The sequence below is a fragment of the Entelurus aequoreus genome, linkage group LG13, assembly GCF_033978785.1.
Source record: "Entelurus aequoreus isolate RoL-2023_Sb linkage group LG13, RoL_Eaeq_v1.1, whole genome shotgun sequence".
Taxonomy (NCBI): domain Eukaryota; kingdom Metazoa; phylum Chordata; class Actinopteri; order Syngnathiformes; family Syngnathidae; genus Entelurus; species Entelurus aequoreus.
In genome coordinates, this window is record NC_084743.1 from 15,512,613 (window position 1) to 15,540,257 (window position 27,645).

General features: G+C 40.4%; 1 protein-coding gene and 1 long non-coding RNA gene across 4 annotated transcripts in view; one reads left to right on the forward strand and one right to left on the reverse strand.

Moving 5' to 3' along the window:
- Window positions 1-21,676, reverse strand: part of thsd7ba (thrombospondin, type I, domain containing 7Ba) — a 517,449-nt gene extending 495,773 nt beyond the window's left edge. The window contains exons 1-2 of the mRNA XM_062067490.1: window positions 21,362-21,676; window positions 3,485-3,661 (exon numbers count right to left, since the gene is read on the reverse strand). Of these exons, the coding sequence (XP_061923474.1) occupies window positions 3,485-3,632 (148 nt within the window). The 5' untranslated portion in view covers window positions 3,633-3,661; window positions 21,362-21,676. The remainder of the gene's footprint in view (window positions 1-3,484; window positions 3,662-21,361) is intronic.
- Window positions 6,947-27,645, forward strand: part of LOC133663200 (uncharacterized) — a 69,070-nt gene continuing 48,371 nt past the window's right edge. For all 3 annotated transcript variants that reach the window (XR_009828258.1, XR_009828259.1, XR_009828257.1), the window contains exons 1-3: window positions 6,947-7,154; window positions 7,254-7,313; window positions 21,197-21,861. This is a non-coding gene — a long non-coding RNA (uncharacterized LOC133663200). The remainder of the gene's footprint in view (window positions 7,155-7,253; window positions 7,314-21,196; window positions 21,862-27,645) is intronic.

Genomic DNA, 27,645 nt, shown 5'->3' on the forward strand with positions numbered 1-27,645 from the left:
GGGTTTTGTAAAATACACACTCCTAACACATAAGACACATCCATCCATCCATTTTCTACCGCTTATTCCCTTTGGGGTCGCGGGGGGGGGGGCGCTGGAGCCTATCTCAGCTGCAATCGGGCGGAAGGCGGGGTACACCCTGGACAAGTCGCCACCTCATCGCAGACGTAAGACACACATCTTCATCAATTAACCATTGTTTTTGTTTCTTTAAATCATGTTTCATTGGCAATAATGCAACTTCACGGCATCGGCATTTACCTCCCAATGAAGCCCAACACATTTCAGGCTTCATTGTTGTTCGGAGAGTCTCGAACAACAACAACGCACGAGGGCCTCAAACAGATCTCAAACCCACGCACTGGCCGCGTTTTTCTTTTTGATTCCATCCCTTTAGAACATGCCTGCTTTCAAGCGAAATTAATCAGCCTCTTTATCACTCAGACAGTGTCAATACCCAACCACAGAGCGAGAAGTGAGAGCACTAATCGCCCAGCAAGGGGCCACTCTGTGCTGCCTTGCCACTGCATTTTCAATTGAATGTGTGATGCGAGCGAATGATTTGTGAGATGAGTCGAAATTCCTTTTTTTTTAATTGAAAGAGACGGACATCGGCGGTCAGTGATCCGCTCCGGCGCGCATCCACGCCAAAATAGGTAGTGACCGGCAGACTGTGACAAGAATATGTCGGGACAAAAAGAAACGTATTCTGCAAAATGATTTTCAAAAATGCTGTCAAATCAAGGCGTGTTTAGCAATCATTAGCCAAAAGAAACACCTTCTGTAGGTTAACCCTCATGTGAAGCAGGTGAGTCACTTAAAGTAGCAGTAAAGTGGAAAATAGTTGACCTTATATGCTTAAATGTGTTTTCATTGTATCCATTAAAAAATGGATAAATTAATTATCTATGGCTCCCAGGATGATATTTGATTGGTATTAGAATCGGCCCGCAGGCCACAGCTACCTGCTGCTGCTTTGCACGCACCAATACTCCATCAGTGTTGGCACTAGGAATTTTCAAAACAGGGTCCCAGGGACCCCATCTAGTCATAAAAATGGGGTCCCACAGTACATTTTTGGGGTCACACTTTTTTGTGAGCTGTGGAGGGGGGCGTGGCCTGCGGGCCTGCCGCGGAGCGGGGTGTGTAAGGCATACTTGCCAACCCTCCCGATTTTTCCGGGAGACTCCCGAATTTCAGTGCACCTCCCGAAAATCTCCCGGGGCATCCGTTCTCCCGAATTTCTCCCGATTTTCACCCGGACAACAATATTAAGGGCGTGCCGTTATGACACTGCCTTTAGCGTCCTCTACAACCTGTCGTCACGTCCGCTTTTTCACCATACAAACAGCGTGCCGGCCCAATCACTTGTTGTATGCGGCTTCTGCATACACACGGAAGTGACTGCAAGACATACTTGATCAACAGCCATACAGGTCACACTGAGGGTAGCCGTATAAACAACTTTAACACTGTTACAAATATGCGCCACACTGTGAACCCACACCAAACAGGAATGACAAACACATTTCGGGAGAACATCCGCACCGTAGCACAACATAAACACAACAAAACAAATACCCAGAATCCCTTGCATCCCTAACTCTTCCGGGCTACAATATACACCAACCCCGCCCACCTCAACCACGCCCCCCCCTCCCCCCCGCCCCCCAATCTCCCGAATTCGAAGGTTTCAAGGTTGGCAAGTATGGCGTAAGGACCGGCCTCGAAGCACAGCTGGCTGGTGATTGGATTACCCAGCTGGGGCTGATCATCCAATCGCCTGCCATGCTTGATTAGCAGCAGCCGGACCGAGACACCAGTGTGGGAGTTGGAGTTGCAGACAGACACTACACGTATGTGCCCGAGACCACGCCGCAAGAAGGAGAGCGGCAGAAGGACTGAAAAGTTGCAAGAACAGTGTGCTGTGTTGGCGCGTGTGCGCACAAATAAAATGCATTATTACACCAGACTACCGGGCTCACGAGAAGGTCTATTACGGTCGGAAGGACCCACAAGAGGGAAACTTCTACATAAGCGTTTTGAAAACAAATGATAAATGTATGCATTATTCTGTTATATCTCACATTCTACATTGTGTTTTGGAAAAATGTTGTCATAAACGTTACTTATTTCATTAAAAAAAAATAATACAAAAGAAAACAATTTTTTATGTATTCAGTTATAAACATTTATTCACTTTCTTCTTTCCTTCATGGATCTAAACTTTACCGCTGTTTTTATTGTAATATTTTCAGAATGTGTTTGTTCTATTTTTGGCCAAAGTAAGACAAAGTTTTATTGCCATGATTTTAATAGTCCGCCCCCGTGTGGACAGATTTTTTCCATGCGGCCCCCGTGCTAAAATGAGTTTGACACCCCTGCATTAAACCATATCCAACGGTATTTAGAATATGAAAAGTATGTAAAAACACCGTCACAAAATGCCACAAATTCAGTCGGACATTTTGAATATCCCGCTCCGAACACTTTCGGTAATTTCCACACAAAAAACATTTATTGCAAAATAAATAATTGTTCAGAAAGATGAACGAGGCTGTCATGTCCGTAATTGGTGGTCTGAAGAACCCGGAAGAGCAAGTCTTCCACAATTACATTTACATGTCGTGACCTGAAAAATAACCAAATATGAGCGATATTGTTATAGTAAGCGCCAACGCAGACGGACTATTTTAGTGGTGCATTAATAGCAGTGAGCTAATGCTAGCTTACGCTGCTATTGCTATATCAAAAGTTGCCATATTTCGATACCTTTGTTGCACGTGACATCACGTCCGGTTGCAGACTAAACACCGGCTCAAGGACACAATCAGTCAAGCAGCACTCAGGGCAAATGGTAAATGGTAAATGGGTTGTACTCGTATAGCGCTTTTCTACCTACAAGGTACTCCAAGCGCTTTGACACTATTTCCACATTCACCCATTCACACACACCTTCACACACTGATAGCGGGAGTTGCCATGCAAGGCGCTAACCACGACCCATCAGGAGCAAGGGTGAAGTGTTTTGTTCAAGGACACAACAGACTAGGTTGGTAGAAGTTGGGGAATCGAACCAGGAACCCTCAGGTTGCTGGCAGGGCCACTCTCCCAACCGCGCCACGCCGAACTAAGTCAAACTCTCTCTAAGTAATTTGGCAATTTTCAACACCAACATGCAGATTACAGTAGTTCCTTTGACTTCCTTAATTTTAGGTATTATTCTCAACTTTTCTTGCTTGGCTTTGATCAGTTGAGCGGTCGGCCCTTTGTTTACACACACGAGGAGCTGTTTGCGCTCTCCTTGTCAGCGCTATGGGGATCGCGGCCGGACATTCCCGTGGAACTACAGAAAAAGCCCCAGGGATGAAGTCGCGGAGAAGGAAATTGAATTTTTTAAACAATTTCCCTTGTGGGTCAATGAAGTTTCTCTATATCAAAGTCTATGAATCAACACGTAAAATAACATCAAAACAAGTCGTACCTGTTTTCCATGAGAACTGGTGATCCATATGAAAGACAATGTCTGACTGGACTGGGACGGAGAAGAGAGACAAGAGGACGAAGAAACTGAGGCAGTTCCCAGTTCGCCGTGCCCAGGCAATGACCCCAAAGTCATCCTTTAAAGTCATAGTCCAGCTCAGTGCTTCCTCTCTTACTCCTGGGGAAAGAAAGACAAGTCATCAGGCACTCACTTTTAATACATAGGAAGAGAACAGGAGAGTCCAAACTTCTTCCAGCAAAGACCAAATGCATAAAAAGGATGCAGAAGCCATTTAATCAATGCTAAACCCTATGAACACAACTTCACTATCTTAGGGTTATTAGTAACAAAAGCCCTAAATCAGAGGTCCGCAGTTGTGAATGACTGAAATATGAAATCCGTGCTGCAGTCTGCAGGTGTACCTAATGTTGTGGCCCTGCAGACATTCACAACTCCTCCAACACGAACATTATTGTTTTTGCACTTTTTGGCTTCTTATTAAATACCTTTTTTAAATAGATTCAACCTTGCATGTGGAAAGTTTAAGTGTGGGCTTTAGTTGATATAACACTCCCGTCAGGGGGTGCATTCTACGGCGGGCGTGCATTAACCGGCGCAAGGAGGCGGGATTACTGCGAGCCTCAGCCAGTGAGTCTTCGCAGCCGTTCTATGATTGCTCAGCACAAGAAATACGTTACAAACATACAGTTGTTGACAAAATACACTGTACATTATATACCTCAGCTAACTAAACAATGGAAATGTATAATATAGTTCATATAGCAATACGGTCTCAATGCACAGCAGGCCAGCAGTTAGCCGAGTTCGCAATCCATGTTGAGGCACAACGCAGTGACGTGCCTCAACTGGCTGCTGATCACTGCACCGTCTCTTCTCAGTATTTGAACGGCAAATGTGAAAATTCAGCGATTTTGAATAAAAATAATCTAAAACTGGTGAAGTTAAAGGCCTACTGAAAGCCACTACTACCGACCACGCAGTCTGATAGTTTATATATCAATGATGAAATCTTAACATTGCAACACATGCCAATACGGCCGGGTTAACTTATAAAGTGCAATTTTAAATTTCCCGCTAAACTTCCGGTTGGAAACGTCTATGTATGATGCGTATGCGCGTGACGTCACGACGGCAACGGAAGTATTCGGACCCAATGTGTCACCATACAAACTGCTCTGTTTTCATCGAACAATTCCACAGTAAATTCCACAGTATTCTGGACATCTGTGTTGGTGAATCTTTTGCAATTTGTTTAGTGAACAATGGAGATTGCAAAGAAGAAAGTTGTAGGTGGGATCGGTGTATTAGCGGCTGGCTGTAGCAACACAATAAGGACTACTTACTTGGATAGCACACGCCTAGCCGATGCTAGCCGCCAACCGCACGGATGATCGGGTGAAGTCCTTCGTCGCGCCGTCGATCGCCGGAACGCAGGTGAGCACGGGTGTTGATGAGCAGATGAGGGCTGGCTGGCGTAGGTGGAGCGCTAATGTTTTTATCATAGCTATGTGAAGTCCGGTTGCTAAGTTGCTAAGTTGCTAAGTTAGCTTCAGCGTCGTTAGCAACAGCATTGTTAAGCTTTGCCAGGCTGAGAATTATTAACCGTGTAGTTACATGTCCATGGTTTAATAGTATTGTTGATCTTCTGTCTATCCTTCCAGTCAGGGATTTATTTATTTTGTTTCTATCTGCATTTAAGCACGATGCTATCACGTTAGCTCAGCAGCTAAAGAGCTTCGCTGATGTATTGTCGTGGAGATAAAAGTCACTGTGAATGTCCATTTCGCGTTATCGACTCTCATTTTCAAGAGGATATAGTATCCGAGGTGGTTTAAAATAAAAATCCGTGATCCACAATAGAAAAAAGGAGAGTGTGTGGAATCCAATGAGACCTTGTACCTAAGTTACGGTCAGAGCGAAAAAAGATACACCATGCACTGCCTCTCTAGTTTTTCACTCTAACGTTCCTCATCCACAAATCTTTCATCCTCGCTCAAATTCATGGGGTAATTGTCGCTTTCTCGGTCCGAATCTCTCTCGCTCCATTGTAAACAACGGGGAATTGTGAGGAATCCTACCTCCTGTGACGTCACGCTACTTCCGGTATAGGCAAGGCTTTTTTTTTAACAGCGACCAAAAGTTGTGAACTTTATCGTCGTTGTTCTATACTAAATCCTTTCAGCAAAAATATGGCAATATCGCGAAATGATCAAGTATGACACATAGAATGGATCTGCTATCCCCGTTTAAATAAATAAAAATCATTTCAGTAGGCCTTTAAATGGAAAATAACTTTATAGTATAATCACTGGATACATATAACAATTTAATTAATTGTTTTTCTTTTTACATTTTTTTTCTTTCCATGATGGCACGTGAGGCCCCGCACGTCACTGATATACACTCATAACAACTTCAGCCACTGGTGTAAGGTTTTTTAATAGATCAAAAACCATAGATTAATAACACAAAAACTGCAATACCAAACCCTGGAATGAGAGAATTCAAACTGTATTAATAAGATTTTCCCCCGCTCTGACAGTAATTGTCCATTATTCCCCTGTGGAGGGCAGCCAACACATTGAAGAACATTATCTAAATCGTACTGCGGCAATAAAAAGCATTTCTAAACACAACGTTTTGTTGGTTATTGGAGACTTTAATGCTCACTTAGGTTAAAACTCCTCCAGATACATATATCACAAACTCTCAAACAAAAACAGCAAGTTAGTGAGTAATCTTATAAATGAGTGTGGCCTTAAAGGTACAAACACACATTTCTAAAAGAAACCAGGAGAGTTGTGGACGTTCACTTCCGACATGAGTTCAGTTCAGTTCACTTATTTATTTCAATCCAATCCAATCCAATCCACTTTATTTGTATAGCACATAAGCAACAGAAATGTTTCCAAAGTGCTGCACAACAATATTAAAAACAATATTCAAATATTATCCTTAGCTCCCCAATGACTGAATAAAAACAATATAAAAATAAATATGATTAAAAACGATTTTAAAGGCTAAAACCAATTAAAACAATAAATAGAAATCAAAATTTTAAAAACACAGAGGACCACATTTCATTCATAAACAAATCAAACAAAAAATCAATCAACATAACATGAAAGCAAATTATGAAAGAAAAGGACCAGAAAGACGGTAAAAACGTATAATATCTGCCCCCTATTTTGGTGCAAAGTCACAAAGTTGATTACACTATCTGAGAAGTAAAACATTTACAATGTTATTATTTCTGTATTATTTCACCGAAATCTGTTTTCTGTCACATTATTTATTTTCTCTTTATATTTATTTGAGATTTTATTGAACATTTGTGGTTTTATTTTAGTACTTCCTATATTTTCGGCTCTGTACGGAGCTTTATTGTGAAGGGTAACAGGATGTTACGTTGCTCTTCAGGCAATCTGCTTTCCACCTGACTGAGGTATGCGTGTGTGTTGGAGCAATGGAGGATGAATAGTTACTTTTTGGGAGTTAAAATAACCATTTAACACAAATAATGTCGATGTAATGATCATGAGAAAAGTTTATTGTCTTATTTCATTTAGTGTAGTGTAGTTTTGGGGTGATTTTGGACGAGGGAAAAGCAAGCTAACTATCAAGCTAGCCCACACGTTTTTTTCTCCCTGTAAGTCCATCCGTCCATCCATTTTCTACCGCTTGTCCCTTTTGGGGTCGCGGTCCATCCTTCTGCCATATGTACTAAAAGGGCAATGTTTTCATTTAGGCACGTTTGGCAGTGAAGGAGCTCACATCCATCTCCTTTAGTGACTTAAACACAATGCAGGTATGTGTTTGGTTGTTTTATTCACTCGAATGCTTATTTTAATCAATTCATTATGTTTTGGTTATTGGTTATTATTTTATATTCTATGTACAAAACCCAAAACCGGTGAAGTTGGCCCGTTGTGTGAATCGTAAATAAAAACAGAATTCAATGATTTGCAAATCCTTTTCAACTTATATTCAATTGAATAGACCGCAAAGACAAGATATTTAACTTTGTTATTTTTTTGCAAATATTAGCTCATTTGGATTTTGATGCAACATGTTTCAAAAAAGCTGGCACAAGTGGCAAAAAAGACAGAGAAAGTTGAGGAATGCTCATCAAAACACTTATTTGGAACATCCCACAGGTGGACAGGCTAATTGGGAACAGGTGGGTGCCATGATTGGGTATTAAAGCAAGCTTCCATGAAATGCTCAGTCATTCACAAACAAGGATGGGGCGAGGGCCACCACTTTTTGAACAAATGTGTGAGCAAATTGTTTAAGAACAACATTTCTCAACCAACTATTGCAAGGAATTTAGGGATTTCACCATCTACAGTCCGTAATATCATCAAAAGGTTCAGAGAATCTGGAGAAATCACTGCACGTAAGCGATGATATTACGGACCTTCGATCCCTCAGGCAGTACTGCATCAAATAGCGACATCAGTGTGTAAAGGATATCACCACATGGGCTCAGGAACACTTCAGAAACCCACTGTCAGTAACTACAGTTGGTCGCTACATTTGTAAGTGCAAGATACAACTACTATGCAAAGCGAACGCCATTTATCAACAACACCCAGAAACGCCGCCGGCTTTGCTGGCCCGAGCTCATCTAAGATGGTCTGATGCAAAGTGGAAAAGTGTTCTGTGGTCTGATGAGTCCATATTTCAAATTGTTTTTGGAAACTATGGACATCGTGTCCTCCGGACCAAAGAGGAAAAGAACCATCCGGATTGTTAAAGGCGCAAAGTTGATAAGCCAGCATCTGTGATGGTATGGGAGTGTATTAGTGCCCAAGGCATGGGCAACTTACACATCTGTGAAGGCACCATTAATGCTGAAAGGTACAATTAGAGCAAAATACAGTCCACCGCTTGGTAAAGACTTAGACTTAGACTTCCTTTTTATTGTCATTCAAATTTGAACTTTACAGCACAGATAAGAACGAAATTTCGTTACATAAGCTCATGGTAGTGCAGGATAAAAAAGCAATAAGGTGCATATATAAATAAATAAATATATATAAATAATTATACATATATATAAAATAAATAAATATATATATAAATAAATAAATAGATTACTGTACAGATAAATATATTGCACTTTTTCACATGTGTCCACGTTTATGGATGTATGTTATATTGTCTTTTTTATTCCAGCGAGTTAATCCATTTTGGGGGGAGTTGAGGGGATAATTTAATTATGATGCGTTCAAGAGTCTTACGGCTTGAGGGAAGAAGCTGTTTCAGAACCTGGAGGTTCTGCTTCGGAGGCTGCGGAACCTCTTTCTAGAGTCCAGCAGTGAAAACAGTCCTTGGTGGGGGTGGGAGGAGTCTTTGCAGATTTTCTGAGCCCTGGTCAGGCAGCGGCTTTTTGCGATCTCCTGGATAGGAGGAAGGTAAAGCCTCAGGTGTCGATGGGGTACCAGAAGTTCTCAAGTTATTTAACCTTGACAACATGTTCTTAACTTTCTCTAATAAGCTACGTCAAGGTAAAGTACCTCGTTCATCAGTAATAAAGTAACTAACAAAATCATCTTGAACCTTACACAGCCAGTCATTGACAAGCTTCTCAGACCAAATCAAAATGGTTTCCGACCCGGGCGTTCTATGACCTCACGCATTCTAGCTTTGCGGCGCCTTATCGAAGGAGTAAAAAGTAACAACCTAAAATCTGTTATCTCTTTTGTAGACTTCAGAAAAGCGTTTGACAATATTCACGGAAAAAATATGTCTGTGATATTAAGAGCTTACGGAATTCCAGAAGGAATTGCAAGAGTAATAGGTAACCTCGACAAAAACACTAAAGCAAGGGTATCAACACCAGAAGGAGAAACAGAACGGTTTGATATTATTGCAGGAGTCTTACAAGGCGACACACTGACCCCATATTTGTTTACAATCCTGTTAGTTTACGTTATGAGACAAGCTCTGGGTGACGATGAGGAAGATCTAGGTTTCAGATTACATCCGAGAAGAACTGTTACAACCTGCGATCATGTTTTTGCTGATGACATAGTCTCATAGCTGAAGAAATCCAACAAGCACAATCAGTCCTGTCAGGACAAGAAGTTCATGCTTCAAGATTTGGGCTTCATCTAAACAGAAAAAAAAACTGAACTTGTGACATTCAACCATCAAGATTCTGTCAATATAAAAAACAACAAACAATTAGTACGTAGGCGTGGTGAAGAACTTTAAGTATTTAGGTTGAATGGGAAGCACAGGAAAAGACATTGAAGTTAAAAAAGTGTTAGCATTGAGTGCATGCTAACTTATTTCCGTACCGATCGGGTAGCAACACCCAATACTTTCATTGTTAGTTGCCTCTTGCTGGCGTGTATTTACGATTTAGAATGCTTAACAAAGAGAATAACATGTATGTTCTTGTCTCACATAGTCTCACAGCATCCCCTCTCCCCAAAAAGGCCAGTTCCCCTCTGAATTATTTGTGATCTAGCCTTTAATTTGTTTTTGATTGATTGATTGATTGATTGAAACTTTTACCAGTAGATTGCACAATACAGTACATATTCCGTACAATTGACCACTAAATGGTAACACCCGAATAAGTTTTTCAACTTGTTTAAGTCGGGGTCCACGTTAATCAATTCATGGTATGGTTTACCGTGGATATAATCAGAATGCAACATGGAAGAAAAAAATATCAGAATTTCTGAACAATCTTCATACAAATTAAGAACATGTAACAATATCAAAAAGAATAATGACAGTATTCCCTTTTCACTGCACACAATTGTTTGAGCATCCAGACCTCTCAATCAAGTCATTTGGCTTTTTGCCCCTTGTGTCTAAGGCAGTGCTTCTCAAATATTTTCTGTTACGCCCCCCCTAGGTAGAAGGAAATAGTTTGCGCCTCCCCTACTCTCCACCGTGACTATAAATAGTATAATTTGTCAATAAAAAAGTGTTATAACTATATCTCTGCGTACCATTATAAGTAGGGTTGTACGGTATAACAGTATTAGTATAGTACCGCGATACTAATGAGTCATTTTCGGTACTATACCGCCTCTGAAAACTACCGGTCCGCCACCCCCCCCAGCGTCACCGTTTATATTATGTTTATAAACTCAGGAAACATGTCCCTGGACACATGAGGAGTTTGAATATGACCAATGTATGATCCTGTAACGACTCGGTATCTGATTGTTACCTAAATTTGTGGTATCATCCAAAACTAATACAAAGTATCAAACAACAGGAGAATAAGTGATTATTACATTTTAACAGAAGTGTAGATAGAACATGTTAAAAGAGAAAGTAAGCAGATATTAATAGTTAATGAACAAGTAGAATCATAATTCATTTTCTACCACTTGTCCTTAATAATGTTGACAAAATAATAGGTAGATAAATGACACAATATGTTACTGCATATGTCAGCAGACTAAATTAGGAGCCTTTGTTTGTTTACTTACTACTAAAAGACAAGTTGTCTTGTATGTTCACTATTTTATTTGAGGACAAACTCGCAATAAGAAACATATTTTTAATGTACCGTAAGATTGTTTGTTAAAATAAAGGCAATAATGACATTTTTTGTGGTCCCCTTTATTTAGAAAAGTACCGAAAAGTATCGAAATGATTTTGGTACCGCTACCAGTACCAAAATATTGGTACCGGGACAACACTTATTGTAAGCGTATTAACATTAAAGGAAACAACACACCAGTCTTTCCTGGTCTCTCACTGTGTTTACAGTGAAGTTAAGTGCTACATACGCTTCATCATATTCTTGTTTGTAAAAAATTTATAAATATAAATACTGTATGATCAACACAGAAAAGCACATGTGTGAATACAAACAGAAGATAACTGAAACGTGTAAATTGCATCATGCTACTAATGATCCGATACTGATACCATTGGCATCAATATATATTAGAATTATGTTTTGACTTCCTTGTGTATTATTGAATCACTACTACACACTGGTATAATGTCTAGTCTGCTTTTTAACCATAAACAATTAGTCAAGGCCTTTCAGTGTACAGTAAAAGTGGAGAGGTGTTGACGTCAAAAGGAGACTTAAATCAGGCTGTAATAGAGGGGATGTGTGCCTTTTTACAACAGCTTATTTATTGCTCTATGCTACGACATGGATCCCTGCCCTAATAGTGTTAGGGATTAGTCCTGAATTCACTGGCCTTCAATTGTGTTTCACTGACAGTAAAATGAATCACAACTGAATTTAATCCGCATGACACCAAAGAAATGGACGAAACAATGGTAGGATGTTTCACAATAGATGAATTGCTCAAGTGTGAGTATTGTGACGTTATGCTCTTTCGCAACAAAATCACCTAACATTTTTGAACGTCCTTGACGGATGCATATTATGACAAGCCACACCTTTTGACTGTGATGCTGACGAAAACATAGGAGACAGGCGAAAAGGAGCAAGATGAGCCAGCAACAGTCAGCAAACAAAAAGTGATTTGTGTTACGGTGCACTCTACGAAAGTGTGGCGTAGCCACAGAATGCGATGACATCTTAGGAGGTGCAGTCAAAGAGTATTTATCGCAATAGAAGGGAAGCCCAGTTGTAGCAGTAAGACAACAATCAAAAGTATGAACAAAAAACGCAAAGGATGGCTCCTTGTGGAAACTCACCAAAATAATGTGTATAATGAGGTAGGGCTGCAGGATTAATTGAAACATATTCAAAATCAGACAATAAAACTGCCTTGTTGATTATTTTGATCATTTCCCCCTTATAATTCTCTGTCTACTAAGAACCACCATCCCCTTCCAGTACAGTACTGGTTGTGTAATTTAGACAACCAGAATCCTGGTGTTGCAAAGCAAGAAGGATGCCAGAAACCTGGCAGAAGAAGTCCTAGCCAAGTAACACATAGACACAGACGCGTCATGGAGGAAAAATAAAACAAAGAGCAGCTTAATTCTGAATCTAAAAGGGAAATTTCAATGCTGAATCCAGATCTCCCTTGGGTTCATTTTAGTTTTCAACTATCCCATATTCTGTAGGCTCTACAAGAATTCAAAGTGTTTTGGATTACCTATGGAAGTTAACAAAGGTGGCATGGGAAAAGGGAGTCATACCAACGACATGGTGAACGGCAGGGAAAATCTTGATTCCAAAGAGAAGAACTCCTCAAATATCACGTAATTCTGCAAAATCAATCTTCTGAATGTGGAAGGAAGCATTTTCTTCAGGATTGTGGCCCAAAGGCTCTTGACACTCCTACAGAACAGCAACTTTGTCTACACCTTGGTGCACAAGGCAAGGATAATTTGATTATTAGAATGTCTGGAGCATGCAAATGTCATCTGTCACAAGATACAAATGGCCAAAAAGGAAAAGAGCCAACACCTTTGGGTCAGTGCCGCACGGTATGGTGGACAGCCTTCAAGTTCCTTCGAGTCTCAGAGAGCCTCACACAGCTGGTGAAATCCTACTTCCAGAACCTTCAGTTCTGCGTAACAACACAGGCTAGTACAACTGCCTAGGAGCACCTGGAGTTGGTCATAATGACCATCTCTTCACTTGCGTTCACCATAGCAATAGAGCTTGTCATTCAAGGTGGTTGGAGGGGAACATTTGAAGAGCGGGCTTTGGCTCCCCCCAGTCAGGGCGTACATGGATGACATGACGACCATAACAACAACAAACGTATGCATTAACCCCCTTTAAGACCAACACCAAGTAAACATTGAATGGACACAAATGTAGATTAAGCCCACCAAATCCCATAGTATCTACATTGTTAAGGGACAATGATAGGGTTCACATAAATGACGAGCCTATACCAATAATCCTGGAGAATCCCATCAAAAGTCTCGGACATTGGTACAGTGCAGACCTGAAGGAATCAAAACAGATAAATCAACTGCTCTTCTAGTGAAGCTGAATCTCCTGTGCTTGCAGTTTTGTCTTCTGCCTCGTCTCATTTGGCCAATTTCCTTGCTACTCGGCTGGTGAATGTGCAAGTAAGGAAGTGGCTTGGACTCCCAAGGTGCCTCAGCAGCATAGGATTGTATGGGAACGGGACCCTCCCTCTGCCAATATCGGGCTCGGTGAAATAGTACACATTTACCAAAGCCAGGCCAGAAATTACCCTCACAGAATCCTAGGATCCATTTGTTCAAGGTGCAGCCCCTGTACGAGCAACAGGAAGGAAATTGAAGCCAAATGCAGCAATAGTGGAAGCAAATTCCGCCCAGAGACACTGGAACATCTTGGGGCATGTACAGCGTGACAGAGTGGGCCTTGCGATGGGAACACCAACACCCATGTGGAAAAAGGTTGCCCCATCTGAATTTCAACATTTGGTGGTGGAAGAGCTGTGCCATCCGGAGAAGGCAGCTAGATTTTACAAAGCAGTCTCCTGAGCCCACCAAAGTGGATTAATGAGATAGGACGGCATGGAAAATAGGAAAATCAGATGGGGTTAGGTATGGATTTTCATTATCAGAGCCACTTATTATGTCCTTCCCTTTCCATCCAACCTACATCTATGGTTTGGAGAGGATCCGACCTGTCTCTTGTGTACAGCCACTACAAACCTCAAGCATATCCTGGTGGGCTGCAAAGGAAAGATACACATGGCACCACAACCAATCATTTAGGTGCTTGGTCGCAAAACTGGAGCAGAAGAGGGTAACCACGAACACCTTGCCCCTATAAACTCAGGCCACTGTCCCACGGCTAACATCCTTCTTCATTCAAGGAGATAGACACGGTAACAACCGAAACGCAGCACACTTGTGTGCGCTCAACACAGTGAAGGATTTGGAAATGCGAGTGTAGCTCAACCAGGGGCTCCCATGCCTACCCAAAATCACAGTGTGGGCGTGTCTCCTTTGCTGAGCTGACGTTCCCTTGGAAGGATGACATTGATGAAATATACAAAATGAAAAGGCTGCACTACGCCAACAAAATAGCTGCTAAAGAGAAGATCGAGGCTGGAGCGTAAAGGTGTGTCTCGTGGATGTGGGCTTCACAGGCTTTGTAGCCAGCCCCATCACAAGGCTCCCGGAGGAGGTGGGGATCAGAAGCCAGACCCAACAGAAGGCGATCAAACAAATTGCTATTGTCACTGAAAGGAGCAGCCACTGGCTGTAGCTGAAACAAAGAGACACTACATGGTCTGCAAAATGACAGCACAGAGCCACCAATCAACCGACCCAGGCCTCATCAACCTGTGGTGGGCCAGCTTTGGACGAGAGTGTATTGTGTCGAAACACCAAATGAGTCGGGGGCACACAACTGATGATGTGCAGTCTGGCGACCTCTAGTGGTCATTGCCATTCCCAACCCCACTTAAGATGATGTCTCTCCAAATTTGTGCCATTTCATCAGGAATCGTGAGAACTAGTCCTATAAAGCAAGCATTTAACATTTACCATTAAGATGCAACATTTCAATTTAAACATTAAGATAAGATTTAGATTAAAAATTACAATGTAGATGTAACATTGAGATTTAACATTAATGGGTATCATTTAGATTTATCATTCAGATTTAGATTGAACATTTACTGCAGATTTAGCATTTGGAATTACAGTAAAACTTTGATTTAGCAATTATATTAAGCAATTATATTTTACATTTATATCCATTTAATTTTTTTACCTGAAATGTGAAGAAAATTCGCTACCGTATTTTCTGGACCATAATGCGCACTTAAAATCATTTTACTTTCTCAAAACATGACAGTGCGCCTTATAACCAGGTGCGTGTAAAGTAAGGAATCATTCTGGTTTTACTTACCGACCTCGAAGCAATTTTATTTGGTACATGGTGTAATGATAAGTGTGACCAGTAGATGGCAGTCAAACATAAGAGATACGTGTAGACTACACTATGATGGCAATACGACTCAAGTAAACAACACCAACATTTTATATGTTCCATTGAAAATATAGAACATTACACACAGCGCTAAAAAATCTATCAAAATGTTTTAGTATTACTTTGGATTGTCGGCACCTTAAAAATTAAGTTAAGTTAAGTTACAAGTATTATTATGGTGTTTGTATAAGGTAAGGCATTATCTGGCGTTTTGTTTCACAATATTATGCAAAAGCAACTTTTCTTACCTTCTGGTACCTGCTGATCTGTATTTGGGATCTGCATAAATCCTGAAAAATTGTACGCATCCGCCTTTGTAGTCTGTATCGACTACTTCTTCTTTTTCTCTATCTTCTTGTTATGTGACATTCATCCTGCGCTGTTGCCATTTCTAATATAAAGTAGTGTAAAGTTCTAACTTATCTGTCAGTAAACTCGCAATGAAAGCACTAAAACATACCGGTGTAGTGAGTTTACATTATTCACCCAAGGAACTTTAGTTATTAGAGAGTTCCGGTCGGACGTTTTTTCACAGGACACATTTAAGGCCTTGTTGTTGTTTCCGGATGAGGTGATGCTGCTCCGTTATTGATTGAAGTAAAGTCTGAATGTCATTAAAACAGTTAGCTCCATCTTTTGACACTTCTTCCACTCCCGTCCTTGCACGTTACACCGATACAACAAAGATGACGGGGAGAAGACGCTGCCGAAGGTGAGCCACGTAAATAAGACGCCCACAAAACGACGCATCCGGAAGCGACTTGAAGATGATCTGTAAAAAATAATCTATGCAACATTTTGACCAAAGAACCACCATTACTAGGAAGTGTTTTCAATTTAGAAAAAAACTAATAATAATATGACTCCTTTAGTGCGCCCTATAATCCGGTGCGCCTTATATATGAAAAAGCTCGAATATAGACCATTCATCGGCAGTGCGCCTATTAATCTGGTGCGCCCTATGGTCCGGAAAATACGGTAAATGTGAGAAAAGTAACCTAAATGTTCAAAATATATCAGGTAGATAAGTGTCAGTGCATTTTTTAATTTCACACTCCATGACACACATACAGTATACACTCCAGCACAAAACACATGCAATGATCCAGCAATTAGCAAATGCTGCTGCTCAATGTAAATAGTGCTGATTACTAATTCCACACATATACGCCACCAGTTCAAAGCAGAGCTGCTGCCAACAATTTAAAACAGAAAATACAAAATAAGAGTCAGCAGTCAACAGGAAATAATACTTAATGGAAAATATGCTGTATCTGACAGAATTTCTAGGCGCAGTCAATCTGGTTTGGTGGCTGCAGGATTAGGTCTCTGCTATTTGCAGAATATGTGGTCCTGATGGCTTCATCTGGCCAAGATCTTCAGCTCTCACTGGATCGGTTCGCAGCCGAGTGTGAAGCGACTGGGATGGGAATCAGCACCTCCAAGTCCGACTCCATGGTTCTCGCCCGGAAAAGGGTGGAGTGCCATCTCCGGGTCAGGGAGGAGATCTTGCCCCAAGTGGAGGAGTTCAAGTACCTCGGAGTCTTGTTCACGAGAGAGGGAAGAGTGAATCGTGAGATCGACAGGCGGATCGGTGCGGCGTCTTCAGTAATGCGGACACTGTATCGATCTGTTGTGGTGAAGAAGGAGCTGAGCCGGAAGGCAAAGCTCTCAATTTACCGATCGATCTATGTTCCCATCCTCACCTATGGTCATGAGCTTTGGGTCATGACCGAAAGGACAAGATCACGGGTACAAGCGGCCGAAATGAGTTTCCTCCGCCGGGTGGCGGGTCTCTCCCTTAGAGATAGGGTGAGAAGCTATGTCATCCGGGAGGAACTCAAAGTAAAGCCGCTGCTCCTCCACATCGAGAGGAGCCAGATGAGGTGGTTTGGGCATCTGATCAGGATGCCACCCGAACGCCTCCTTAGGGAGGTGTTTAGGGCATGTCCGACCGGTAGGAGGCCCCGGGAAAGACCCAGGACATGTTGGGAAGACTATCTCTCCCGGCTGGCCTGGGAACGCCTCGGGATCCCCCGGGAGGAGCTGGACGAAGTGGCTGGGGAGAGGGAAGTCTGGGCTTCCCTGCTTAGGCTGCTGCCCCCGCGACCCGACCTCAGATAAGCGGAAGAAGATGGATGGATGGATGGATGGAAAATATGCTGTTACTAAGTATCCTTTGTTTATGGATTTTGACTGTTTAATACTCTACCAAGCCAAGACAAGTTCGATTTAGAATTGATCCCTCCTATTCATATATTTTCTCATTAGGCTCACGGATGAGCTTGAGCTTATCTCAGCTGAGCTCGGACGGAGTGAGGCGAGTCAACCTTCTGACGATCAGAACAAGGTTACGACTCTAGAAACACATCCCAGATTGAACCCAGGTTACATGCATTCGCCCATCCATTGTTACTTGACTGCTCATTGAAAAGCTACACTTTTCAAAGACCTATCAGAAAACCTGTTCCTGTACAAGAACCTGCTATGGAAAAAAAATGACTTGGAAGGCATATCTGATATATTTCAAAGAGACAGACCTTAGGGATAACCACCATGACATGTTTGATAGGAAGACTGTAAATGTTGCTTTTCTTTAAGCCTCACAGTTTGGAGTGTTTATGCAGTTCAAGCTCGGGCTGAAGCTGTCTGCGTGCCTGTCAGTACCCAGGCGGAATACAGGCTATCATAAAAATCTCTAAAAAGAAAAGCTCTTAAACTGCTAAATATCTGGGTCAATGGAATCATGCCAAGCTCTCAGTGGCTCCAGAAAGCCTGGCAGCGTTGCTCAGATGCTGCAGTGCCTCCTACTAGATACACCATGATCTGATGGAATGCAATCTGTTTCTCTGTCTCCTGCAGTGCTTGTTTGTGGCTCACTTGCAGGATTTGGCAACCACATCTTGGTGCTTTCATAAGAGGAAGGATGAGCGATGCTTTGCAGAATGGCCCCTTACAGGTGTTCTCAGTAATGGATGTTTGATTCCATGTATTTAGGTGACTGGGGAAAGGCTAATTTGGTAGGACGTGGCTATGAGTAATCACCAAGTGTTGCTCCCCTGCTAAACTATCGAAAGGGCGCATTTTCTTTAATGTGGCAATTCATCGTTTTGATTGCCAGCTGTTTGGCGAAGATATCGTCTTTTGTCATGGATTTATCCACAATTGTAAGGTCATTTGGGCCATTTACACGTGGTAGGAATGATCATGACATCCTTATTAAAAATGTTATCAAAGTACATATGTTACTTAAAAAAATATACATATATATTTTTGCACTTTAAGCCTACATTTTAAGATACTTTACAGACTTCCACGATGCAGTCAGTAAAAGAGCCACATCTAAATAGAATAAGTCATTGATAGATGTTAATACACCACCATCCTGTTTTTCTCAGCTTATACATTTGATCAGACATGCAAAAATATCATCAATCATGTGTTGAAACAACAGAAGAATAATTGCTTGTGTTATGTTAAAGCACAGTGTAAGTATTAATTATTAATAATACAACATGAATTGATGTAATACACGTAATTACTGGATACTGTACGTCAGCAGCCAAATTGGGAGCAGTGATAAACGTTGTTATCTTATCGCACAAGGCTGCAATATATATATGTATATTCATATATGTTTATATATATATATCTATATATATATATATATATATATATATCTACATATATATATATACATATATGTTTATATATATATATATATATATATATATATATATATATATCTATATATATATATATATATATATAGATATATATATACATAGATATATATATATATATGTAGATATATATATATATACATATATACACATGCAATCCATACACATGGATTACCGTGTGTAAATCACCTCCAGTATACACATATACACATATATACAGATACATACAGTATATACATATACAAATATATGCATACATATAAATACATACTTAACGTTCAAACTAAAAAACGTTGTTATTTTTTGCAAATATTAGCTCATTTGGAATTTGATGCCTGCAACATGTTTAAAAAAAGCTGGCACGAGTGGCAAAAAGACTGAGAAAGGTGAGGAATGCTCATCAAACACTTATTTGAACAATCCCACAGGTGGACAGGCTAATTGGGAACAGGTGGGTGCCATTAATTGGGTATAAAAGGAGTTTCCATGAAATGCTCAGTCATTCACAAACAAGGATGGGGCGAGGGTCACCACTTTGTCAACAAATGCCTGAGCAAATTGTTTAAGAACAACATTTCTTTATAGCTATTGCAAGGAATTTAGGGATTTCACCATCTACGGTCCGTAATATCATCAAAAGGTTCAGAGAATCTGGAGAAATCATCAGTGTGTAAAATATATCACCACATGGGCTCAGGAACACTTCAGAAAACCACTGTCAGTAACTGCAGTTGGTCGCTACATCTGTAAGTGCAAGTTAAAACTCTACTATGCAAAGCGAAAGCCATTTATCAACAACACCCAGAAACGCCGCCGGCTTCGCTGGACCCGAGCTCATCTAGAATGGACTGATGCAAAGTGGATAAGTGTTCTGTGGTCTGACGAGTCCACACTTCAAATTGTTTTTGGAAACTCTGGACGTTGTGTCCTCCGGAACAAAGAGGAAAAGAACCATCCGGATTGTTCTAGGAGCAAAGTTGAAAAGCCAGCGTCTGTGATGGTATGGGGGTGTATTAGTGCCCAAGGCATGGGTAACTTACACATCTGTGAAGGCACCATTAATGCTGAAAGGTACATACAGGTTTTGGAGCAACATATGTTGCAACCCCGGCAACGTTACCATGGACGCCCCTGCTTATTTCAGCAAGATAATGCCAAGCCATGTCTTACAACAGCGTGGCTTCATAGAAAAAGAATGTGGGTACTAGACTGGCCTGCCTGTAGTCCAGACCTGTCTCCCATTGAAAATGTGTGGCGCTTTATGAAGCCTAAAATAGCACAATGGAGACCCCCGGACTGTTGAACAACTTAAGCTGTACATCAAGCAAGAATGGGAAAGAATTCCACCTGAAAAGCTTAAAAAATGTGTCTCCTCAGTTCCCAAACGTTTACTGAGTGTTATTAAAAGTAGGGCTGCAACTAACAACTAATTTGATAATCGATTAATTTGTCGATTATTACTTCGATTAATCGATTAATAATTGGATAAAAGATACAAACTACTTTTCTATCCTTTCCAGTATTTTATTGAAAAAAAACCAGCATACTAGCACCATACTTATGTTGATTATTGTTTCTCAGCTGTTTGTAAATGTTGCAGTTTATAAATAAAGGTTTATAAAAAAATAAAAAAAGTAGCCTCTGCACATGCGCATAGCATAGATCCAACGAATCGATGATTAAATTAATCGCCAACTATTGTTATAATCGATTTTAATCGATTTAATCGATTAGTTGTTGCAGCCCTAGTTAAAAGGAAATGCCATGTAACACAGTGGTAACAATGCCCTGTGCAATGTGTTGCTGCTATTAAATTCTAAGTTAATGTTTTTTCAAAATGTTTTCTATTAAGTTTCTCAGTTCGAACATTAAATATCTTGTCTTTGCAGTCTATTCAATTGAATATAAGTTGAAAAGGATTTGCAAATCATTGTATTCTGTTTTTATTTACGATTTACACACCGTGCCAACTTCACTGGTTTTGGGGTTTGTACATCAACAATTAGATTTGCCTGACTGTCTGGAGAGGACAGATTAAGAAAAAAATAAAGATTTATTTGAAAATCGGTTAGATTTTTTAAAATTAATTAAGAATCAGTACTGTCTTGTTGATTTTTAATCTACTCAATTACGCTTGTGTGCATGCAGGTTGTTTCTGATGTTCAGTAGATGCAAAGCACTGCGACATCAGGTATGGGTCGTTTGAAAGTAAGTGTGCAAAAACAATCAGCATCAAAGACTATTACTATAAGTAGACCACATTGGCATTGGGAATGGTGACCATGCAATGTAAAATCAAACCTAAAAACACACCTGATCAAGATGATTGCCAGTCATTCCTTTGGTCGGTTCAGCAGGCAGACGGTCTCACCAGCCCCCGTGCAAGAAAGGCAGAGAAGGCCTCCGAAGGCGTTATGTCTGACAGGCACGGTAAATCAGCTGCATCAGGCTCTCAGCCTCGAGCACCATGCAGTGGCTTAATCCGGTGTGAATCAATGTGACGAGGGCCGGGACAGTGTCACACCTCCAGCAGCACTGAGCACCATTAAGTCCCTGGCGCTGGTTCTGTTAAGTACACACCCACCGATGTTCCTGCAGAGCTTGGCGCTGGAGTCAGCACGGAGACAGGGTCTGAAGGATGAGAAGACACAAACAGCACAAGTGAAATAATCTGATGTAACAAGCTCGGAGAAAACAACAGCATTTCTTTGGCATCAAGTGTTGTGGAGATCTATCGAGCAGATGTGTGAAAAGCCGCAAAAGACAAAAAGGGATCAATGATTTTTGGCAGGAAATCCAGAAAATACAAAAAGGTAAAGACATGAAGTTATTTCAGTCGTTTTATTGACGCACAGAAGACCATAAGCACATAATGATTCAAAGAAATGTATTTGCTGTGACAGGACCCATTCATCTACTCTGTTTTACTTTTTACTGTTCACCTTGAAAGAGAGCTCTCTCTCCAATCTAATCCACTTTATTTATATAGCACATTTAAACAACAAAATTTTTCCAAAGTGCTGCACAACAATATTAAAAACAATATAAAATAAATATGATTAAAAACGATTTTAAAGGGTAAAACCAATTAAAACAGTAAATAGAAATCAACATTTTAAAAACACAGAGGACCACACAACTCACGTAGTGTTAAAAGCCAGAGAATAAAAGTGGGTCTTAAGACGAGACTTAAAACACTCCACTGTGGGAGCAGTTCGAACATGGAGGGGCCAGAGTGTTCCAGAGTGTTCCAGAGCTTAGTGCCGACCACAGAGAAGGCCCTGTCTCCCCTGGTCTTAAGTCTCGTCTTGGGCACCACGAGCTGGAGCTGGCTCTCGGACCTCAGAGCGCGCAGGATTGTAAATTTGGATGATAATCTGTGGATTATAGTCCGGTGCGGTTTATATATGGAAAAAATGTTTTTGTTCTAATATTTAGTGGGTGCGGATTATTTATCAGTGCGTTCTATAGTCCGGAAAAATACAGTATTTATACGCCAACATAAGGAGGCGTATAAATAGATCTGGGCAAGGAGGGTTCCGCCCTATTGTAGTGAAAATAAAAACTGTTGAGATGCAAAAGAGCCACCCTTCTGTCAATGCCAACGACACTCGTTAAAGTGGAATTCCCCCTCGTTATCATTAAGGAATTGTGTGGCAAAACGATCCCGGTGGAACGACCACTACCAGCCCAAAATCAGTGGGAATGACCCACGTTCCAAATTGCAATACAGTGCTGTCCAAAATATTGTTGATTGTGAGCTCGACAAAGATGACATCTTGTTTTGACAGTGATATCAAAGACGCAGGGAGGTCTCTTTGTTGTTGTTCGGAAAATCTCCTCCAAAGGAAACGTTGATTCTATGAACGCCTCCTGCCCTTGTTTCCCATCCACTTCCAAAAGTTTCCTCTGAGGCGCAGCTCAAATGCTTCCCTCTTTTATTGACCTTCCTTTGCCATGTGTCAGAGAACCCCGAGACCCCAGTGACCTAGACTTTATTTCCCTGGGTGTTTAGATGCGTTGTCTTGTCTTGTCGTTCAGCCTGCAATAAGCATGGCTCTGGAGGTGCACTTCCCTTCCAAAAACATATAAAAGCACCAATGTCATAAAAGTGTCTCGATGAATTACAAATGTAACATTTTTTGAAAATCTGGGATTGAATTTCCTTTTTTTTTTTGACCAATGCACAAAATTATTGTTTTTTTTTTTATTTCATAATTGGTCGACAACGTTACCTCAGGTGAATAAGGCAGTCCCTCCTATTTAAAGGGATTATGTTATGATTTATTCCTTGTGGTCTACATAACATGTAATGGTGGTTCTTTGGTCAAAATGTTGCATAAATTATGTTTTACAGACCATCTTCAAGCCGCTTTTTGATTCAGGATGCGCCGTTTTGTGGGCGGTTTTATTTATGTGCCTCCACTTTGACAGCATCGTATCCCCGTCATCTTTGTTGTAGTTTTTTAGCGCTTCCATAGCAAGTCTTCTGACAGATATCAGTGTTTCCCATAAACTGCCAAGATACCTGTGGCGGTGGGGGCGTGGCTATGGGCATAATTTACTACAATGATTTGATTTTCTCTAAAAAGGCTCAAAAAATGTATACTTACTAATTAATAATAACAGTTTTGTTTTAAACGTCCATCTATCCATTTTACAATATAATTACAACACGTTATGTACATATTTATATACAGATTTGAACAATAAGTTATTCACTGAAATATATTTGTTAATTGTGGTTCTTACAAAAAATATATCTTATAAAATATAAAAGCTAAAATGTCTCAAAGCTCTGCCCCTTTAATTAGTGCATACTAAATAATTTAACTTTAGCCTACTACTACAACCATATTATTTACCAGCAACATAAAGTGAAACAGAGGCAGAGGTGTCCTGCCACAGTCAGTAACAAATAAACAGAAAACAGTAGTGGTGGTAGATAGACACAGAGCTTCATCAAACATCTGATCCACTGAACAAAGAGCTCCAAAAATCTTGAACTTTAGACTGCCATCAGTTTTACTCCCTACACTTAACCATGTGTTTCCTACTGCCTGCAGACTTTGCACCCTTTGTTATATACACATGTTGTGTTTCTAATATAAATACATTTAATAAAGTCAAATACAAATAAGGCAACAAGAGAAGTATCCTACACTTCTCTTTTGTAAAGTAAATCTGAACAGCCGATATGGGCATCTACATCAACTATATGATTTGCCTAAGAAGCTGGAGAGGACAAAAAAAAAAAAATATATATATATATGTATATATATATATATATACATATATATATATATATATATATATATATATATATATATATATATATATATATATATATATATATATATATATATATATATATATATATATATATATATTTTTTTTAATTTTATTTATTTTTTTTTTATTTGTGGCGGACGTAATTCTTTCGTGGCGGGCCGCCAGAAATAAATGAATGTGTGGGAAAGCCTGGATATAAATTAGAACTATACGCTACTTTGTATTAGAAATGGCAACAGTGGAGGATGCATGTGCATGTACGAGCCAGTCAGCCCCACAACAAGAGGATTGAAAAAAAGAAGGAGCTTATTGACTAGAGTGGCAGACCCGCGCAAAGATCTTTGGGTAAATTTATACCATTTATGGATAATGCGCTGATGTTACCAATGGGAAAACCAACCATCATCCATCCATCTTATCTTCTTCCGCTTCTCCAAAGTCGGGTTGCAGGGGAAGCAGCCTAAGTGGAGAAGCCTAGACTTCCCTCTCCCAAGCTACTTCGTCCAGCTCTTCCCAGGTGTTCCCATGACGATCGGGACACGCCCTAAACACCTCCCCAGGGGCATTCTGACCAGATGCCCGAACCACCTCACAGACTTTACGGTCTGCTATGCAGGGTCCGATTTTTTTTGGGTGGTTCATGTCACACTACGTAAGAGGGTTTGCAAGGGGTAAATGCAAAACTGTTTTTATTATATCCTTATATAATCAGGTAAAACCTCTTGGTTAGGTCATGAGTGACCTAACCAAAACAATCGACGACAGCATCACAAGGGTCAAAATGTACAACCCGTGGAAACAATTATGGAATCACCAGTCTTGGAGGATGTTCATTCAGTTGTTTAATTTTGTAAAAAAAAAAGTGTAGTACAGGTCAAAAGTTTGGACACACCTTCTCATTCAATGTGTTTTCTTTATTTCCATGACTATTTACATTGTAGATTGTCACTGAAGGCATCAAAACTATGAATGAACACATGTGGAGTTATGTACTTAACTAAAAAAGGTGAAATAACTGAAAACATGTTTTATATTCCAGTTTCTCCCAAAATAGTCACCCTTTGCTCTGATTACTGTTTTGCACACTCTTGGCATTCTCTCAATGAGCTTTAAGAGGTAGTCACCTGAAATGGTTTTCACTTCACAGGTGTCATAGTTTTGATGCCTTCAGTGACAATCTACAATGTAAATAGTCATTCAAATAAAGAAAAGGCATTAAAATGAAGTGAAGTGAAGTGAATTACATTTATATAGCGCTTTTTCTCAAGTGACTCAAAGCGCTTTACATAGTGAAACCCAATATCTAAGTTACATTCAAACCAGTGTGGGTGGCACTGGGAGCAGGTGGGTAAAGTGTCTTGCCCAAGGACACAACGGCAGTGACTAGGGTGGCGGAAGCGGGGATCGAACCTGCAACCCTCAAGTTGCTGGCACGGCCGCTCTACCAACCGAGCTATACCGCTAAATGAGAAGGTGTGTCCAAACGTTTGGCCTGTACTGTATGTATATATGTGTATATATATATATATATATATATATATATATATATATATATATATATATATATATATATATATATATATATATATATATATATATATATATATATATATATATATATATATATATATATATATATATACACACCGTGTCTTCTAAGTGTTTATTTGTTTTACTAAAATATGGACTTTTGTAGAGTCTATAACCAATTATTCATATAGTTTCTTATTGGGAACTCTTCTTCCCTATATGAACTTTTCTGTTTATGAACCATGTTGAAAAAACAATTACGTTCGTTTCACTGAAATTTCGTGCCACGTCTCTTATCTGGGTTTTTTTCTACGAAATTAAACAACTGCAAAAACACCGTCCAAATCTGCTGATTTCATGGTTTTTTTTACAGGGATGTATAAATTAGCTATTTAATAATGACTTGCTTTTTTAAACCTAAGTGATGGGTTTGGTGTCTATTCAAGATATGAATCATAAAACCAATTTATCCCCAGCGAAAAACAAACTTAGCATTGCAATTCATCAAATGATAAACAAAATAGTTCTTGTTGTATACAAACTATTCATTCTGCAATACTTGCTCCTGCAAGTTTTCTTGCATCGGAAGGCAAGCGGTATCTCCACCCTGCCAGGAAACAGCTGGACATCCCAGGCAACAGCTCTTAAAGCAAGGGTTGTGAACTCAATCAACCACGTGTTTATCCTCATGGCATGGAAGTACTACGCTCCTTTCTGCTTACCTCCGCTTTCAGTGGTTTGCCTAGATAGGCTTGTGCCGGGGTCGCAGCATTGATAACAGCAGGGGAGTTTTTACTTTTGTCCTGACCTCACATCCTCCTGCTTGGCAGCACCGCGTGACCGAAAAACACAACAGTCGCGCTATCGCTGAACGTGTTCCGCACTTTTATTTCACAAAATTCCGTATCATTTAAGCCACATTTTACTGCATCTTCCTTTCCGGCGAATCACACAGAAAATCACGCTAAGACTTCTACAACCTGATGTTTTCCTGAAGGTCAACAGGAATAGTTTACACTGATTGCACACAAATTCACGAATGATGAAAAATGTCTGCTAAAACTGAGTTATAACATTATCAATTACTGACTTTATATTGCAGCACATTTACTTATTTAAACACTCGCCAAGTTGCTATTGATGTAGCGCATACAGATTTGGTTTTGAAATTGACTCAGGCTACAATCTCTTTTCGTGATTAGCTGGGAGGGCTGCACATCTTCAGAGGACGGCAGAATTGCATTGATTCATTACAAAGTAAATGTGATGAGACCGGGTGGGTTTAGGTTCGGGGCAGCAGCATATTAAAAATGCATGCGAGCTCCAGAAATTATCTTAATTGAATTTGATCGATCAAATTAAATGAAAGGAATCCAAATGACTTCACTGTTTACTTCAGTGGCCCAGATTTGTGTCAATTCTGGAACTGTTCTCAGACCCTCAGCTACTTCAAAAGTCGATGACTAACACATTTACACCGTACTCCATCCATCCATCCATCCATCTTCAACCGCTTAGCCGGAATCGGGTGGCGGGGACAACAGCTCCAGCAGAGACCCCCAGACTTCCCTCTACAGAGCAGCATTCCCAGGCCAGAGAGGAGATGTAACCCCCTCCATCTGGTCCTTGGCCCCATCTGGTCTCCTGCCAGTAGGACGTGCAACGAGGACCTCCCTAGAGAGATGCTTGTGAGGCATCCGCATGAGATGCCCGAATCATCTAAGCTGGCTCCTTTCCAAGCGAAGGAGCAGCGGCTCTACTCCGAGTCTCTCTCG